Genomic DNA, 18,687 nt, shown 5'->3' on the forward strand with positions numbered 1-18,687 from the left:
TGCACTTGCACTCGATGCACCGGAGCTGGGTTCAACTGTGATTGAGCTCTCCGTTGAATCACCGCAATAAACTTACACTAACTTGCTGTATTATTCATGAATATGACTGTGAGTAGTTGCTTATATTTTTGTGCACATAACCTTAGGCTTGATCCCGGTTTAAAAAAGAAATAGCTGACACAAGTCATTTTATTGTTTAAATGAAATACCTATTTGTATCATAAACAAGTTATCTCTTGACGTCAGAGGAGATCACAGCTGCGAGGATGTAACGATTAAAAAAAACTAATGGGAAATGTATGAACATACATCTATTATTATAAACTGCTTTGTTTTAAGAATAAATTTGTTTATTTTACATAGATAACTACAATTACGTCAAAGAAACTAACGCAACAATTTCAACGGAAGCAAAATATTTTATCAACCTAAGGCAGTTGTGACACGTTTCACGAGTGAGTAAGGTCTAATACTTTATCAAGACAAAGAAGAGACTATTGCTTTATGACTTTTTTACACGGCTTTGCTATAAGCCACAACAAACAGTCAGCAGGATGCGTAATATTACCAAGTAAAGCGACTTTCTTTGTTGTAGAATTCCTCAGAAAATCCTTGAGAAGATTTCCTCTCGGAAAAATCACCATTCCTTACGAAACGAGTTATGTTAAGGAATTAACTAGTATTTTTCTAGGAAAATTCTTTAATCATGATAATGAAAATGTGTCTCCTACTATTAGATCATAATATGATTATAAGATTTCTCTCCCGCAGAGGCGACGGGGAAGAAAGGGGAAAGGGGTGGGATCGATTCGAAATGTTTCGATCACTAATACAATCAAAGAGAGAAGCTTTCAAAGTGTGAGTATTATAGATGTAACCTCAAAATAGATCAGGGAAACTTCAAATTCTTCGTCGAATGGCTAAAAAATGCGAAACTCTAGTATATAAAAAATCAACCGGTTTTTTTACTACATTCAATATATCTATTTACAATTTTCGACTGGAGACCGCTGACATCTAAGTCAAATCTTAATTAGATAGTACCTACCGACATTTGTTTCGTACATTAACTGTGTGTAAATTTTTAAATGTTAAGTTTTAAGTGTCACCAAAATTTGACAGAATGCATTAACATCGACAACGAGTCTATCTGCCAAGCTTCAGCTCGATCGAATCTCGGCAAGTGGATTACAGTGGACAACTATACCAACCTCGCCAAATGCCAATCGGGTGGGACCGACATTTATTTCGTATATATGCTGTAATGTCATCCGATTTCAGAGAAATGTGTATGTCCTCGTGTGTACTTGAATTCACTCAAAAGTTGATCTAATGCATTGTCATCGACAACGAGCCTATCTGCATCTCGGGAAACGGGTTAATTTCCACTTTCATTCCATTCCAAGATTTCATTTAATTAACCTGTTAACCGGGGAGTTCAGTTTTGAATTACGCAGCATACAGGGTGTATCGGCACGTACCCGACAAACTTTAACCAGCTATTCCTTAGCATATTTGGAGTAAAAAATCTTATGTGCACTTTGCTGTCCGGTAACGTTTTTTTTTAATAAAAAATTTATTATTCATATTTTCACCACATGTCACCACTGTTTTATCCTTTGTCAAAGTTTGAAAACCCATCTGGCAAATATTTTATTCGAATTCCGTTGAATAATGCACGTGTGTACCTATATTGGCGGACTTTTACAATCACAACGAAATGGCACGGCACCATTCGTCTCATTTTTAACTCTTATTATTTAGTGTGTGCGAAAGAGCGAAGACGTTTTTTGACATACTTGCTTATAACAGCTGTTGAACACGAAACGCAATGCCAATGACAGTGATGTAGTGTGGAAATTTTAATTTTTTTTGTTTTTAATTGAAAAAAAATGCTACCGGACAGCAAAGTGCCCATAATATTTTTTACTCCAAATGTGCTAAGGAATAGCTGGTTAAAGTTTGTCGGGTTAGTGCCGATACACCCTGTATAACGGGCGCGAACTCCTTCACTAGGACGTATCAATACGTCACGCCCGGTGGACGTTAATTTATTTTTTTATTTTTTTTATTTATGCATCAAAAAAAGTGAAAACATCGAATTAAAAAAATAGAATATTTACAAACAATTATAAAGATTACAAAAAAATATAAAAAAGGTTATAATTACAGAACAATAAATAAAAGCGCACAGATAAAAGAGAAACATTGAGTTCAAAAAATTAAAATATGTAAAAATTAAAAACTCAATTTCCGTGTGATATGTTCGGAAATATACGTCCCACTCGTTCCAGGGCGCAACATATATTTCAAGGACGTATTTATACGTCCTACCCGTACCCGATACTGTTTACGTTTGACGTATTTATACGTCCCGCCCGGTTAACAGGTTAATTAATTAATTATTTTTTATTCATTCAAAAAAACTAAATCTTAATTCAATGAGATGTATTTAAAAATAAGACAATTCAATACCTAGGTTATGAGTTATGATCATGAGGTATCTCATGGTTTCGAAACCTTAATAACTGGAATTAGCGTCGATTATAAATAACCAGAGATGTGCAAAATGGGTACCCAAAACCATTTGAAATGCAAAATGGAAATGGGTCAAAACTTTTCCATTTGAAAATGCAAAATGGTTTTTAGAAAAGCATTTCAAATGCAAAATGCAAATGTTTTCTCAGGTCAATTATTTTAATTAGAACAAACATATTACCGTCATGTAATATGTTTGTTCTAATAATGGACATAAATGTAGAACAAACATATTACATGATGGTAAATCCAAAAACACCACGACTACAGGTTATGAAACCACAAAAAAATTGCGCGGGACTAATGTTGCCAACGTAAAAACATAGAAACTGCTACCTAACATTTAATATTACAGCGTCATGGCCCCATGTTCAGTATTTGAATCAGTGTTTTTTGTAATGGTATCACTCAATTGCCAGGGCTCCTACCAGGGAGCAACTTGACAAATGTAAATTATCTCTCATAGCGAGGTTGAGGACCGACTGATATCTGGGGCTTATGAAAAAAAGATGAGTGGAGATAGTAGGAAGAATGTTGCAAAAAAGCATTAAAAATGGAAAATGCATTGAGAAAAGCATTTAAAATGCAAAATGCAAAATGGTTTTTAGAAAAGCATTTAAAAAGCAAAATGGAAAATACCCATTTTGCATTTCCATTTGAAATTGATTTATTTGAAATAAAGCACATCTCTGTAATAACCAAATAATGAAGAATAAAATTTAAATTAAAGCCTTCAAATCTTAAATTTTTTAAATGGAAATCTAAATTATACCAATAGCTAATTAAAACGACTTTCAATCAAATATAAGTTAGTGTTTTGTATTTCTAGTTATTGTTATCACCTGTTCGTAATAATACAAATTTATGAATGAAAGTCTACCGACTTTGGCACCATACACAAGTCGCTAGAACAAATTACTCTCAATAACATTGATGTATTATATGTAGACGAGACATGAAGCGAAAAAATAGGTTTAGATTTTTTACCTCCAACTGACCTCCAACTCTCCCAGCGCTCTAACTAAAACAAACCGAATCGGGTCTACGCGCACCGCTTATCGCGTCACAATAATGAAACAAGTTTCGACGAGATATTAGTACGCAGTAGCGCTTCTAATTGTAGCTCAATACTCAATAATTGAAACGGAGGCGTCTGTCTAGACGAGAAGTGACTACCAACGATCCAACAACTAACCTAACTGTTCAAGTACACAACATAACATTAAGTTCATGTACAGAACGAGTACCATTCAACATTGAGAACTAACCTCGCCAGTAAAACAAACAAAAAAAATCAACCCGTAAAAAACGAAACTTTTTACTGTAATATATCTTTTCTGGTTCCCTGATATTTCATCAAAATGAAAATTCAACACACCTTTAAAAAGTTATATACTCGTAGATTCATTAAAAACGATGAAACAAAATCTAGGTTTAATAGTTACCTACGAGTATTTAACCTAGTTTTTATTCCATCACTTTTCATGGCTTTATATCACTTTTTGGAGGTGTGTTGAACTGTCATTTTGATGACATACTAGGTCACCATCTCTTCTATATATCTATTCTACTTTAAGGCCCCGTAGTCAGCGTTCAAAGATGGCTTGAAGGGGAGATATGTAAATACGAATGTTAGAGGGAGCGCGCTAATATTTAAAAAAAAGATAATAATTAGGCGAAAATGGTGAAATATACAGGGTGTATCGGCACTAACCCGACAAACTTTAACCAGCTATTCCTTAGCACATTTGGAGTAAAAAATGTTATGGGCACTTTGCTGTCCGGTAGCATTTTTTTTTTCAATTAAAAACAAAAAAATTAAAATTTTCCACACTACATCACTGTCATTGGCATTGATTTTTGTGTTCAACAGCTGTTATAAGCTAGTATGTCGAAAATCGTCTTCGCTCTTTCGCACACACTAAATAATAATAGTTAAAAATGAGACGAATGGTGCCGTGCCATTTCGTTGTGATTGTAAAAGTGCGCCAATATAGGTACAAACGTACATTATTCAACGGAATTCGAATAAAATATTGCCAGATGGGTTTTCAAACTTTGACAAAGGATAAAACAGTGGTACAAATATGACATGTGGTGAAAATATGAATAGTAATTTTTTTATTAAAAAAAAACGTTACCGGACAGCAAAGTGCCCATAGCATTTTTTACTCAAAATGTGCTAAGGAATAGCTGGTTAAAGTTTGTCGGGTACGTGCCGATACACCCTGTATAATAAAACACGACTCGTTTGAGATAGAGCAAACATCTCTCGACAAATGCTTTAGTTGCATTTGAAGATACACTGTGAATTTTTTCATGTCTATAACATATTAAATAACAGAACAAAACGTGTTTTTAATAATTTTCGGACCTTATTTTGCGATTTTTTTCTATCGAGGGAATTTCATATAATTAACGTTTCGGCAAAACTTAACGAGTTTACGAGAAACTTTTATAAATCGGTATAAATTGGGTATGCGGGGGCTTAAAATGTCTTTTAAAAGTTAAAAAAATCATCCAATTTCAAAAATTGCGTTTGTGTGCCGCCAAAAGTTGATATAATGCATTGTCATCGACAACGAGTCGGTTAGGGAGTGCGGTAATTTCCGCTTCAAATATTTTCATTCATACATTCCCGAAAACAAAATTCAAATACATAGATTTATTTAAAAACTATGATTCAATGCGTACCTAAAGCGCAATATCAACCGCGAACGAAGCTAAGCTAGTTAGTTGAGTCTTTTTCATACTTCCGTCAGCGTGTATGAGAGTATGAAAAAGACTTGTTACGATGCGAGCTAAGCTAAACCAAGTTAGTACTAGCTTAGCTTCGTTCCCGGTGGATATTGTCACATTAACCTCTATGTATAAATGGTGACTGGATAAATCATCAAAATGACAATTCAACACACCTATAAAAAGTGTTATAAAGTCATTAAAGTGATGAAACAAAAAGTAGGTTAAATAGTTACATCTGTAACCCATTTAACCTAGTTTTTGTTTCATCACTTTTCATAACTTTATAACACTTTTTATAGGTGTGTTGAATTATAATTTTGATGAGTTATCATGGAACTATGTATAAATAGATATAAATCCTCAAATTAAAAAAAAAATTATCTGAGAAGTGATTAACTACATTTTTGAGATTTTTTTGATATTTTGGGTATATTTCAAAATTCAACCAATTAAATCAATAATTTTAAAATGAATTATTTCCAAGTGTAAGAGCATTAGATTATTGTTCATGGCAAAAATTATCATAGAGGTTTATTTTTGGGGCATTATATAGCTACCTCCTTCTTTAGTTAACCTCTCGGACAGCATCATCAGGGCAGATGTGTAAACAATTAATTTACACAATGCAATATACATTTCTGCCTCAATGATGGACGCTGTAATTCTGTCCGAAAAGTTGGCTAAAGTACCCCAAAAATAAACAACTAGATATTATACTTTATCGTATTATGGTTAGGTTAGGTTTATACATGGAGAAAACTTATCGATATAAAATATTGCAAATTTATTAAGAATCTCTTAAAAATGTCGTAATGCTGTTAAAAACGGGACTACATGACCATAACGAATGAATTGATAGGTTTCCTGTTGAGTAAAAAGGGAATGTATTAGGTATAGCGCTGTTTTTTAGCCGGATTTTAATAAATCAGCAATATTAATTTTTCTTCGTGTCAGACAGCTTTTTATCATCACTTTTCAAAAGTATGCTGAATTGGCATTGTTTTGAGTTGCCATGGAAACCTTTGTCGCTTGTCTGAATCCTTGACACAATCGGTTCCAATTTTGAAAATGACACTTAAATTCAATGAAAATTTAAGTTCATGGATCCAGATTTCACGGGCCACAAACAACCACGCACAGAATATCGAAATTAAAATATAATGTAATGCATAGATAAATATGACCGTTTGCAAGTAAGTACCGGGTTATCTGAAGTACCTACCTATACCAGTGTGATATCAGACGAGGATACAGATAATGTTGCGGTAGGTTTATTACAGGTTTGTAGAGGTATCGGCTATAAAGACATAGTATTAGGTATTTAACAATATTTTAAACGTAGATACATATTTCTAGGCAGAGCCAAGGTTAGCTTCAGGTTTATTATTTAAAAAAAAAAAGAATTTTAATAAGGTAATTTAGACATGAAATGGCCGTAGTAACTGAAAATATTTATGTAGATTCGTTCAAAATGGAATTAAACAAGGACAGATGGAGGACATTTTGTTTTTTTTTTTAATCGCGATAAAATTTTAGTGATGTATCAGATTTATAAAATATCTAGTTTCATTGAGTTTCAACACTTATTGAAAAATATTATGGAGTAAATAACAATATGATAATAATTAAAAATATATTAGGATGATTTGTACAGCACCGTTTTTGTGAAAAATTACCTCAAGGGTGCTCATCATTTTTTTACAGTTAAGTTACAAGAGTCAAATTTGTATTTGAAGCCAAAACACTTAACCAAACTGAATAATATTTTTTTAAATCAAAAGTGTAGCTAATATCTAATATGAATATGAGCTACTTTTATTTGTGTTTTAAATTATTAAAATGTGGGCCAAATGAAATTAATTTTTCATTATTTAATTAAGGTAATTTGACATTTTTGCGAGTTAATGATAATTATTTAAAAATTACCTTGCCCAACCTATTATATAAATACAAAATTAAAACGTCGTAAAAAAAGTTTTTGGGTTAAATTTTAAATTTACACAACTACGACAAATTTGTGTTAAAACGTTTTAATTATTATTATTAGGTTACCTGGCCAAAAAAGTTTGGGAACCCCTATAATAAACTAAAGACCTTTTTTTCCCTGGACCGCAATTTTTCTTAAAGCAATCGAACCCTACTGTAAATTACTTGCCGGCCCTTGTATCCACTGTACGTTTGATTAAGATTCAAAGTTACATAAATAATTTTCAACATAAAACTATTAAAAATTGAAATACAAAGATAATAGTTTATCCAGACAGATTAAATATAAGCCATACAGCCAAACGGCGGACATTTCAAACGATTCTTATACATCAAAAACAAGTCGCTGTACATTACGTTAATACCGATAGAGACAAGAAAAATTAGTTTTATGACAGATACAAAATAAATTTAAAAGTTTTATCATTAGATATTAGATACCAGATAACATATTAGAACTTGAAACTATATGATAATCTTAGAAATGTAACGTAAATGTAAAATGTATGGATAATTGGTATTCATTTTTTTTCGGAGCAATACTCCGACCGATAAGTGAAAGAGACTCACTCCGGGTGCAAGAAGAACCTTAAATTCATAGACAAATATAATGTATCTTTAAAAAAAATATTTAGCGCAAGCGATTCTGGACTCATTCTTTATACAGTTCTTTTATACTTAAGAGTTAAAATCACTTTAAATCAATCATAGAATTTTGTATGGGGGGCACCGGTGTCCCATCCAAAGTTGACAAGTTAAGTTACATTTATTGTACCAGAATCCTTGAGTGAGCCGCACATCCATAAAAACAATAGATATAATATTCGACTTCTGTTTTTGATTTTTATGACTTGATGAACGTATTATTTACAGGGTTTTTAGCATTCTGTAATATTGGTACACATTTATTGTGTAATCGACTACCATAATACGGACATGTGTCTAGTGTGGTAGTCGAAAAGCATGTAAAAAACCTATATCCAAATATATTTTTATGAATAAAGAAAAAAAAAAAATGACAAATAATTAGTACAATTTCAATGTTTATTGAAACAACTTTTCTTTAACTTTTGAAGGTGATGCCCATCAATGTAATATATCATTGAAGAAAAAGGGTGACCGGATAAATCATCAAAATGATAATTCATCACATCTTAAAAAAGTTATATAAAGTCATGGAAAGTGATGAAACAAAAACTTTATTAATTGGGTTAAGTAGGTAAGGTTAGGTTAAATTTTTTTTCATGGTTTTTAATGACTTTATATCACTTTTTAAAGGTGTGTTGAATAGTCACTCTGTTGAGTTAGCATGGAACAAAGCAAAAGATAATACTAAAAAATATCTACACAGAAGATAAAAATGACAACGGTCACAAAATGTAGTGATTTTATAAATTTGACCCACTGTTCGCCGACCGACAGGAAACTATAAAATTCGTTCTGCGAGCAGTGCGCGCCGATTATTGAAATAAACAAATACAATAAACCACTACAAATAATAATAATAAATAATAATAATAATACTTGGATGACTTGTATAGCGCCGTTTTTGTGCAAAAACACCTCAAGGGCGCTGTAGTACAAAATCATATTATCAAGATTATATATAATAAAAAGAGGACATTTTCGACTGATCAGTTGTACAAGGAATCTCAACTACTCAATCTCCGTAAACTATTTTTACTTCAAAGCCTGAAATATGTCATGAAAAACCAAAACAAATTTCAAAAATATGAACCCAAAGTCAACTTTAGAAGAAATCATGTATTTTATACCCCACAAACCAATACCAAACAAATGCAAACTCACAGTAGCTCTATTGGACCTCGCACTTTTAATCTACTACCAAAAAAATTCAAGTAATAACTAAACTATCGCAATACCAAAAAGAATTAAAGTTGTGGCTGTACAATGCAAATGTTGAAGCATTATTCATTTAATTTTTACTTTTTTCTATTTTGTTTCTGTATAGTTATTATTATTTTATTTTGTGTTCTTTTAATTCATATATATTATCTTACAATCTTTATTTTTACTTTGATTTATTTTTAATATGCACCTCTTGCACAATCTTTAAGACTAACTTTAATTATAATCCTACCGTTTTTCTTTATTATGCTTACTGTTTTTATTTTTATTTTTACTGTTATATATTTTTAGGTACAAAAATCTAATGTATTAAATTATATTACCCACGCACAGGCTGCGCCTTAGTGGGTTCCCTTTCCTATTATTATAAAACTTGTAATGTGAAATATATAAATTGGGAAAAAATAATGGAAATAAAAAAAAAAAAATAAATGTAGACAGAATGCTGTAGAAACATTGAGGAAGTGTAAAAATGAGATATCCGAGGAGTACGTGTGGTGATCCTGTTAAAAAGGTAGAGATCCGGAAAGAATGAAAGGCTGATGAAAAGGACACTTTACAAGGATGGTTTATGCATGTAACGAAAGTAAATGTAAAGAAAGGAGTAAGGAGAATACGTATGAGTATATAACGCGGAAGTTCGTGTTACAACAAGTCGGGGATGCACGAGGGGTATAATCTAGTGCAGTTGTCCGCAAACTTTTTGTGTTCAAGGTACACCTATCAAATCAAGTAATTTTAGAGGTACACCAAAGAAAAAAGAAATATTTATTTATTACTAAAATCAATATACCTAATATGAAAAGATGTTTAGTAAGAAATGTGAGCCTGTTTAACTGATCACACGATCAAAATTTGGAGCAATCGTTGATAAGGCTGTTCTCATCTCTTCATTGATCATCCTCAGACGTTCTCTTTTTTTCGATTTAATAGTAGTGAGAGATGAAAATCCCAATTCGCATAAGTAGGTTGTGGCAAATGGTAATATATATTTTCAACAGCATGCTTTGAAAGCAGTGGATACTCATTTTTTATATGCAGCCAAAAATGTGCTAGCTCTTCTTTGGAAAATTATAGTTTTAATGTCCGATCAGTTTTTAACTCCATGAATTCTTCCTGCTCGTTTATCGGTAAGTGTCCAAGAGAAATGTTATCCGAGAGTGGATTTCGTACCCAGTCCATAGGTTGTAGGTCACACTTAGGAAAATAACAGTTCATTTTTCTGCTATGAAAGCCTTCACTTTTTTCTGAATCGGGAGCCATGACATTTGGAAACAATTCATTACTACCATTGACAGCGTGGCTGATCCATAATACCAACTTAGCGCGAAAGCTTTCAATTTTGTCCGAAGACGTTAAAATACAGATAAGAATTCCTCCCGTGCATTTTTCTGTTGAGCTCATTTAAATGAGCGAATATGTCCGCCAGATATGCAAGTTTTAATACCCATTGTTCTTTTTTAAACACAGAAGTAAGATCTGAACCCTGGGCCTCTAAAAACGTCTGGGACTCAGTTTTTAGCTCGTAAATCCGAAATAGCACTTTTCCGCGAGAAAGACATCGTACTTCAGTATGAAACAGAAGTGACTGATGATCTGCTTCCATTTGCTTTCTTATTATCTTCAGAATACCTTGATTTTTTTCCGCGACACACCAACTGATCACCACGGTACACCAGTGTTCCGCGGCACACGCTTTGCGGAACACTGATCTAGTGAATCAAATACTTGAGTCGGGGTTTTAACTAAACCATTTGGTATTTCACCTGTCTGTAAATGTGTTTGTGTGTTACGTTTCCGGTTCGGGGTTGTGGCCGTATTGGATACTACCCTTTTATTCCGCTAGAGTTCGCAAGAGCGTATGGATCCCTACTACGAGCTGTCAAATCGGAATAATAACAATTATGGTACGAATGAGTAATACTGATTATTAAAAATATCTTCAAATTATTAGTCATTCTGATAAAAACGGGACTATAAGCCGCTTTCTTGTTGATAAATTCGTAATAATATAGGAACACGTGTTCATCCACCCGCGTTGGTCTTAATAATATATCAGGACGAAATGCAAAAACGTGATAAAATATTGGATAGTGTTTTAGGATACCTATCAAATCATTCGTTAATGGCCTACAATCCCGTTTTTAACAGGAATACGCATGATTTGAAGAGATTTTTAATATATTGGCAATATTTTTTAACGGGAAGTTTTCTCCTTGTACCTGCCAGAAGAAACTGTAGAAAAAAAATTGTTACGCTTCTTTAAACAAATTATACAATTTGTTCGAAATAAAAAAAAATTACATGAAGTATTGATGGTTTATAATTAAGTTGGAAGATATTTAGGTACCTACTTACAATATGATTTCAGAAGAAAATTTTGTTTTGGTTTATTAAATAAGAAACATACTTTTTTGGACGAGAGGACCGCTGTTCACAAATATACTAGTTGTATGAATGCGAATGAACCATTCGCTGATGGTTAGACAGTTGTAAAGTAGGAACTTACAGATATCCGGCCAGTATGTCCATGAGGGTGCTCTTTCCTGCGCCCGAAGGACCCAAGATGGCCGTCAGTTCACCAGCTCTCATCTCGCCGGAAATTCCGCTAAGGATATGTCGTATTCCTGAAAAGAAATTAAACGGACCATTACAAAATTATATAGCTCGTCTGTCGTAGAATAGGCAATGATTTTAAGAGGAAGCTACAAGCCAAAAATGTGTATATTCTTGGTATACCTTATATCGTAGGTAATAGGCATTACAATCGCTTGACAAACGGAGTCTAGAAACGTTCCATTTAAAGCAAAAAACTGGTTTTTATTTATTTTGTAAATAATTTTATAAGAAAGCAAAAAATTTAATCAAGTGAAACTGTTAACAGATAATCTTAGGTATAATACTATATTTTTAAAAAACTTTTTCCTTTATGCGTTCATACATTTCTATTGAAAAAAAATATTTTTTAGTAGTTTGCATTTATATTATTTATTGAGTAATTTATTTTTTTATTTGTATTCTACTCAAGCGAAGCGATAAGAAAACCTTCAATTTATCAAAAGCAATTTTTTTGGTATTCATAATGTACACCAATTCGTTATAAAGATTAATCAAAATAGTGATTTGGCATAAGCAAAATATTGGTCAAGTTTGAGGGTCATCATTTAAAATATGGTAAATAATTATTAACACGGTTACACGGTTACACAAAAATTTCAACTTCAACGGGATGTTGTCAATTTTTGGGGTTAAAATGAATATTTTTATCCATACATAAAACATATCTGTATCAAGTGAAACTGTTACATATAATCTTAGGTATAATACTATATTTTTAAAAAGCTTTTTCCTTTATGCGTTCATACATTTCTATTGGAAAAAAATATTTTTTAGTAGTTTGCATTTATATTATTTATTGAGTAATTTATTTGTATTCTACTCAAGCGAAGCGATAAGAAAACCTTCAATTTATCAAAAGCAATTTTTTTGGTATTCATAATGTACACCAATTCGTTATAAAGATTAATCAAAATAGTGATTTGGCATAAGCAAAATATTGGTCAAGTTTGAGGGTCATCATTTAAAATATGGTAAATAATTATTAACACGGTTACACGGTTACACAAAAATTTCAACTTCAACGGGATGTTGTCAATTTTTGGGGTTAAAATGAATATTTTTATCCATACATAATACAGATATGTATTATGTATGGATAAAAATGATATGAGATTTATGTATTATATATGTTTTATCCATACATAATACAGACATGGTTATAAGAGTTTATAATTTTCCAGTTCAGCATCGACCCGATGAAAGATCACCATCCAGAATCGAAACGTTTCTTCAAAAGGCTATAGTCGTTTTTAGTGAATAGATCTCTTTCCCATCTCATTCCCCTTGCACTGCCTTCAGCTTCACAACATTCCCCCACCATTGATGCCAAAGTCTCACTGGCTCCGGGTAGTTAGGATCTTTGTGAGTGTTCCTTTTTTTTTAAAACCTTGGTTTAGGTGAAAATGCTCAAATCAAAAAACTTTATGTTTATTTGGGTTCCCCATGTGGTGTAGATTCTCCAGTTTCCTGCTTGTACTACGAGTTTCCGTACACCGTGTATAATATAGTTCAGAGGGGGACAGGCGGGGGTCAGGCGTCACAAAAAACAAACAACCAACACAAACAATTATTATAAGACCTGAAAATTTTCTCGTTTACAATAATACGAAATCAACCCTACAAATTATGCATAAAAATAATAAAAGTTATAATAAGGATACAGATTCCAAAACACAGGGCAGGATTAGCAAGAATATAAAATTTGTTTTTCCAAATTATTTTTTTTTAATTAATTTTAATATTTTTTTCATAAATTATGTGTAATACAGTAGTCATGTTATTATAAAATGAATGCCAAAAGAAATCAATTTTTCATTATTTAATTAAGGTAATGTGACATTTTTGCGAATTTAATTGTATTATATTGCAATATATTTGTAGAATATTGCATGTGAAATGATAGATTTGTGACTCCCAATTTAAAGGACCCAGGCGTAGTGTGTTCAATTCCTCGGCCTCCATTATGACACTAGCAACATTTTCCACTTACTGTGATGGTAGTAGGAGATTTTCAAATATTGTCAGGTAATTCGTAACCTGGGAATGTTTGTCTTTCTTTTAAAAAAATCAATAAAAAAAATATATCTCAATTTTATTTATATATTCATTTATACAATTATTTTTACTGGAATGATTTATGCAAACATACAAAATAACCGCATAGTCATTTTAGCACCTATACAATCAATTTAACATATCTATATGTCAAATCGATTATAAAAATGTCAAATCGATAATAACAATGACAAATCGGAGTGATATACTTAGGTGCCCTTATGTTGCACACATGTGTAATTTATCTGTGTTTTTATTTATCTGTGTTGCTCGTCGCAAAATTCGTCAAATGTCATAATTCCGATATTCAAGTGCCTACTGTATTTATTCACAGGAAAGCCTCCTGTGTCTTATTTTTTACTATGAAGCTTTTTATATTTTCAATTCGTATGGATATTTCAGGCGACTAATTATTGCTTTTAATAATAAGTAATCCTTTGTGCTATGCATAAAAAACTTGTCTTATAAACATTAGTTTATCATTAAGGTAATAACGCTTATTTAGCTGGAAAATATAATATAATAGGAATATGGAGGAATATGTTCGTATGTCTTCATTATGTTATATTTTTTGATAACATTAGAGAGAAAAAAAATATTTCATACAAAATCAAATAAAATAATGCTTCCAACCGTATTACTCCTGTAAAGTGTCAGGTGATTTGAAAGATTCTAAGGGCACAGAAAATGGTTTACTCATTTACTAAAACATCAATGGGTTTATTTACTATTTGTATTCCAATAATTGCCATCCATGCTAAAGTTCGTTTTAGGAACCAAAGAAAAAATAGTGGAGGTTTACTAACTGTCTATTATACAGGGTTTTCCAATAAGAGGTGTTATTTTGATATTTAATCGTAAAAGATCAATGGTTTCGTTGCTTGTGTGGCACGTAGCGCCGTCTTGTTGAAATTAAACGTTGTCCAGATCAATACCATCCAATTCCGGCCATAAAAAATCATTAATCATCTCTCGATAGCGCAATCCATTCACCGTAACTGTTGCTCCGCCTCATTTTCGAAAAAGTAAGGTCCAATGACTCCGCCGGACCATAAACCGCACCAAACAGTCACACGTTGAGGATAGAGAGGCTTTTCAACAATAACTCTTGGGTTTTCCGAGCCCCAGATGCGACAATTTTGCTTGTTGACGAAGCCACCGAGGTGGAAATGGGCCTCATCACTCAAGGTGATTTGCATTTGATTCACTCAAGTGAATTTTAATAATTTCAATGCGTTGTTGAAGCGTGTATCGTTCCATTTTTATTAATGGCGTAGTTTCTACTTGTCAAATGTTAAAAAATGACAGCTTCAAAAGTAACATCTACCGAAATAGCGGGCTATTCAAAATAACACCTCTTATTGGAAAACCCTGTACCTATTTGGTTTTGATTTCTTTTGTCGCTCGTTTAGCATATATTGCAATGTGTCGATCACACATAAAAGAATAACCAATAACAAAGTGTACAAAAATATGTAAAAACATGTTATTCATTTATAAAAAACATATTTCAGGAAATCATAATTATACATTTTATACACCTTATTTTGTACACGTTTACACAACATTCTTGCTCTCTTATCAAATCAGGTGTCCGGTGAAATCGATTGAGCTGTACAGGTGCTACCTTACATTGTATTTCAAAGATGAGATAAAAAAAACGTTATCAAAATGTAGCAAAAAAAATTCAATTGGATTTATTTACTCGTATCTTATAATCATTGGTTGAATGACCTTATCATTTCCACAAATGCTAAATAAATAGAAAATAATGCGAATATGTTTTGCAGACTGAATTTTCATTACTGATACGATGAAATGTACAATTTTTATTTCTTTATCTTAGTTTTTTTCTGGGTCGTGCCGTTTTCAGTCGTTACCATTGTTTGGTCAGGACAACACCGGAGCCTCGCCGTCTGCACGTTTCTTGAAAATGGCCATTCTTTCGTCGCTTAGAGGGCTTTCCGACTGAAATTTGCGACTTCTTCCTCTAGAGCTACCTGAAGGAAAATGTTTTTAAATATCGGCCTTACACATTGGAAGGACTCAAGGATCGAGTTCCTTGGGAAATCGCCGCTATATCCGTCAAGATGTGCCAAAATGCGACCAAAAACTACAGAAATCGCCTTCATCAATTTATCACTACTGGGGTCATCATCGTTCTGGTGTCATCATCAGGATTTGATGCTTAAAATGGCATTATGTACCGAATAAAATAAAATAAACCCCATGTCTGTAAGGTGTGCCGTTTTTTTAACAGCCCTTCAAAACTGCACTGTCTGTTTTGCCGCGCTCTATGTATATGTAATTTTTTTTTTCTTTATTTGGTAGTTTTTTTTATTCTATAATATTACTTGATTTAGCGGTGTACAATATACTTTACTAATGTAAGCTGGAGCTTTTGTTTTAGGGAAGGAGTGCTCGTTAATGATTCCATGATAACTCCTCAAAATAACAATTCAACACACCTTTAAAAGGTGATATAAAGTGATTAAAAGTGATGAAACAAAAACTAGGTTAAATAGTTACATATGTAACCTATTTGACCTACCTTTTTGTTTTATCACTTTTCATATAATATAGGAAAGAAAAAAAAACTGTTCTTAGAGTGATAACAAATAATAATTATTTAATTCCTGTTGATTGCTAAATATATTGTTTTGTTAAATATTGCATTAGTATAAAGAGGAAATGTACAATTGGTTTCTCAGTGAAGTAAATTGCACATGTATAAATTAACCATATTGTAAACTGTTGATTTCACTAAATTAACATAAATAAATAACTTTACTTTACTTACATTACAAAGGGTTTTTTTAGAATTTGAATTAAGTATAGAAACGAACCCTTTTTAGTGATGTTAGGCATATTTAAAATAGTTCCTTCCCTTTTAAATAAGCTATTCTAAACACTTATGGAATGAAACATAATATGGTAAATATTTTTTTGAGTTTTAAAATGGTTTTTCCAGCAATTTTGTTGAACTACAACACTCTTTTAAGTGGAATTAGTATGCTATAGTCGGTCGGAAGGATTTTCACTGACTAAATTATGCATTTGACAGTCCAGAATTGCTTGCATTGAAGCTTTCGGATTCCACTACGGAATACTAGAAATCGAGATTTATTTCAGTGCAGAAATTCTGGGACTAACTACCATGTGTTTTCCTCATTGCCCAGAATACTTATGGAGGGAAATGATTATACCCAGTACTGACTCAACATAATTATGTCCACTGGACATCTTTAATTTATCGCTTAACATATACAAAATATTGTTATATTCACATGTAAAAGCTCCTAAAAAAGGCGTTAATAAATTAATAAAGGGTTCCATGATAACTCAACACAATGTCACACCTTTAAAAGGTTATATAGTCATTAAAAACGGTGAAAAAAACTAACCCACAACCCTAACCTATTTTTTGTTTCATCACCTTTTAAAGGTGTGTTGAATTGTCACTGTGCTGAGTTGCCCGTTCACCGGTATGGATATCATCAGTTTTCGATTTCCTGGTATCGATTACTCAGTGAGTTAAACATTTTGGGATCAAAATAATGGTACGTATATAATTGCGAACCGAAACGCGAACCGAGCCACGAATTACGGGAAAGGAACGAAGCAACTGCAAGCGGCGTTTCTTAGTTTCTTTCCAATAAGTTGAGGTTCAGTTCGGCAGTTCGGCTCGCGTATGTATACGTAGCATAAAATAACTGTCGCTGAGCCAAAGCTGTTTTCGCTGTAGAAACGACAATAATAATAGTATTTGGATGATTTGTAAAGCCCTGTTTTTGTTAAAATTCACCCAAGGGTGACAAACTGTACAAATTATATATTTTTTACAATAATAAAGATTGATAAATATAACTTTAGTTAGCATATTTATTAGCTAATGGTAGATATACAATATACACTCATTCGAAGTACCGTATTATGATGACTTCTATTTAGCTGAATATCTTTATAATCAATACACACCCATAAACAAGGCAATGAAGCTGTCTTAGGACGGGTTGTTTCACAGAATTTGAACAATTCTTCAATTTTCAAATATAATTGATATAATTTTTTTATACAATATTTTTTACATTTCAAAGTTTTCCAGTAATGTTGGCCTCACTGGGTGGCTTGCCCGTGCTGAGGCCTTCATTTTATAATATAAAAATATAATCTACATAATACATTTAAAGAGAAAATAATACATTTAAAATATGATCTTGTGTGTTTGTGTGTGATGTGTGTTTATATTGGTTTTGTGTAGGTTTTATTTTTATTTTATGCGATGAAATTTCGGTAATATTGTCTTTTTTGTTCTTTAATCCATTTTGTAATTTTGTGTATGAATTTATTTTTATTTTCCTCAATTTTAATTTCAAGTTTTACACTGTTGAAAGCTTTTATAGCATGGTATTGGTAGTGTCTTTGTCCAAAGCTTGAATTTACTGTCGGAGTTTTTATGTTTTCTTTGTAAGCTTGTCTAACTGGTCTGTTAGTGTTATTTTGTGTATATTGAAATTTTTTTTTGTCAAAAATGTAGTTTAGTAGTGTTTTAACGTATAATTGGCGTAGGATATCTAGTACGTCACAGCTGTTGAATATTTGGTCTGTATCAGTCAGTCTATGTTTTTATAATACAATATAAACACAAGTTCTGTTATTTTTGCAGCTCTGTCAAGCAACTGGCCTATAATGATATAATAATAATTTAATAAAAGATTTAATTTATAAAAAAAAAGCTGCATATTTTTTTTTTTACATATCCTCTAAAGTTATATTATGCGCTTCCTAATATGCGTTTATTGTTGTTGCATTTTAGTAAGTACCCATTTCATACAAGATTGCCAGCTCGGTCTTTGAACAATTTACAACTAGTACTGT

The 18,687-nt window shown here is 32.1% G+C and overlaps 1 protein-coding gene across 1 annotated transcript in view; it reads right to left on the reverse strand.

Moving 5' to 3' along the window:
• Positions 1-18,687, reverse strand: part of LOC149421054 (ATP-binding cassette subfamily G member 4-like) — an 87,524-nt gene that overhangs the window by 24,612 nt on the left and 44,225 nt on the right. The window contains exon 2 of the mRNA XM_089635768.1: positions 11,645-11,762. Within this exon, the coding sequence (XP_089491894.1) occupies positions 11,645-11,762 (118 nt within the window). The remainder of the gene's footprint in view (positions 1-11,644; positions 11,763-18,687) is intronic.

Source organism: Hesperophylax consimilis, chromosome 9 (assembly GCF_061612785.1).
Source record: "Hesperophylax consimilis isolate HC1 chromosome 9, BYU_Hcon_1.0, whole genome shotgun sequence".
Taxonomy (NCBI): domain Eukaryota; kingdom Metazoa; phylum Arthropoda; class Insecta; order Trichoptera; family Limnephilidae; genus Hesperophylax; species Hesperophylax consimilis.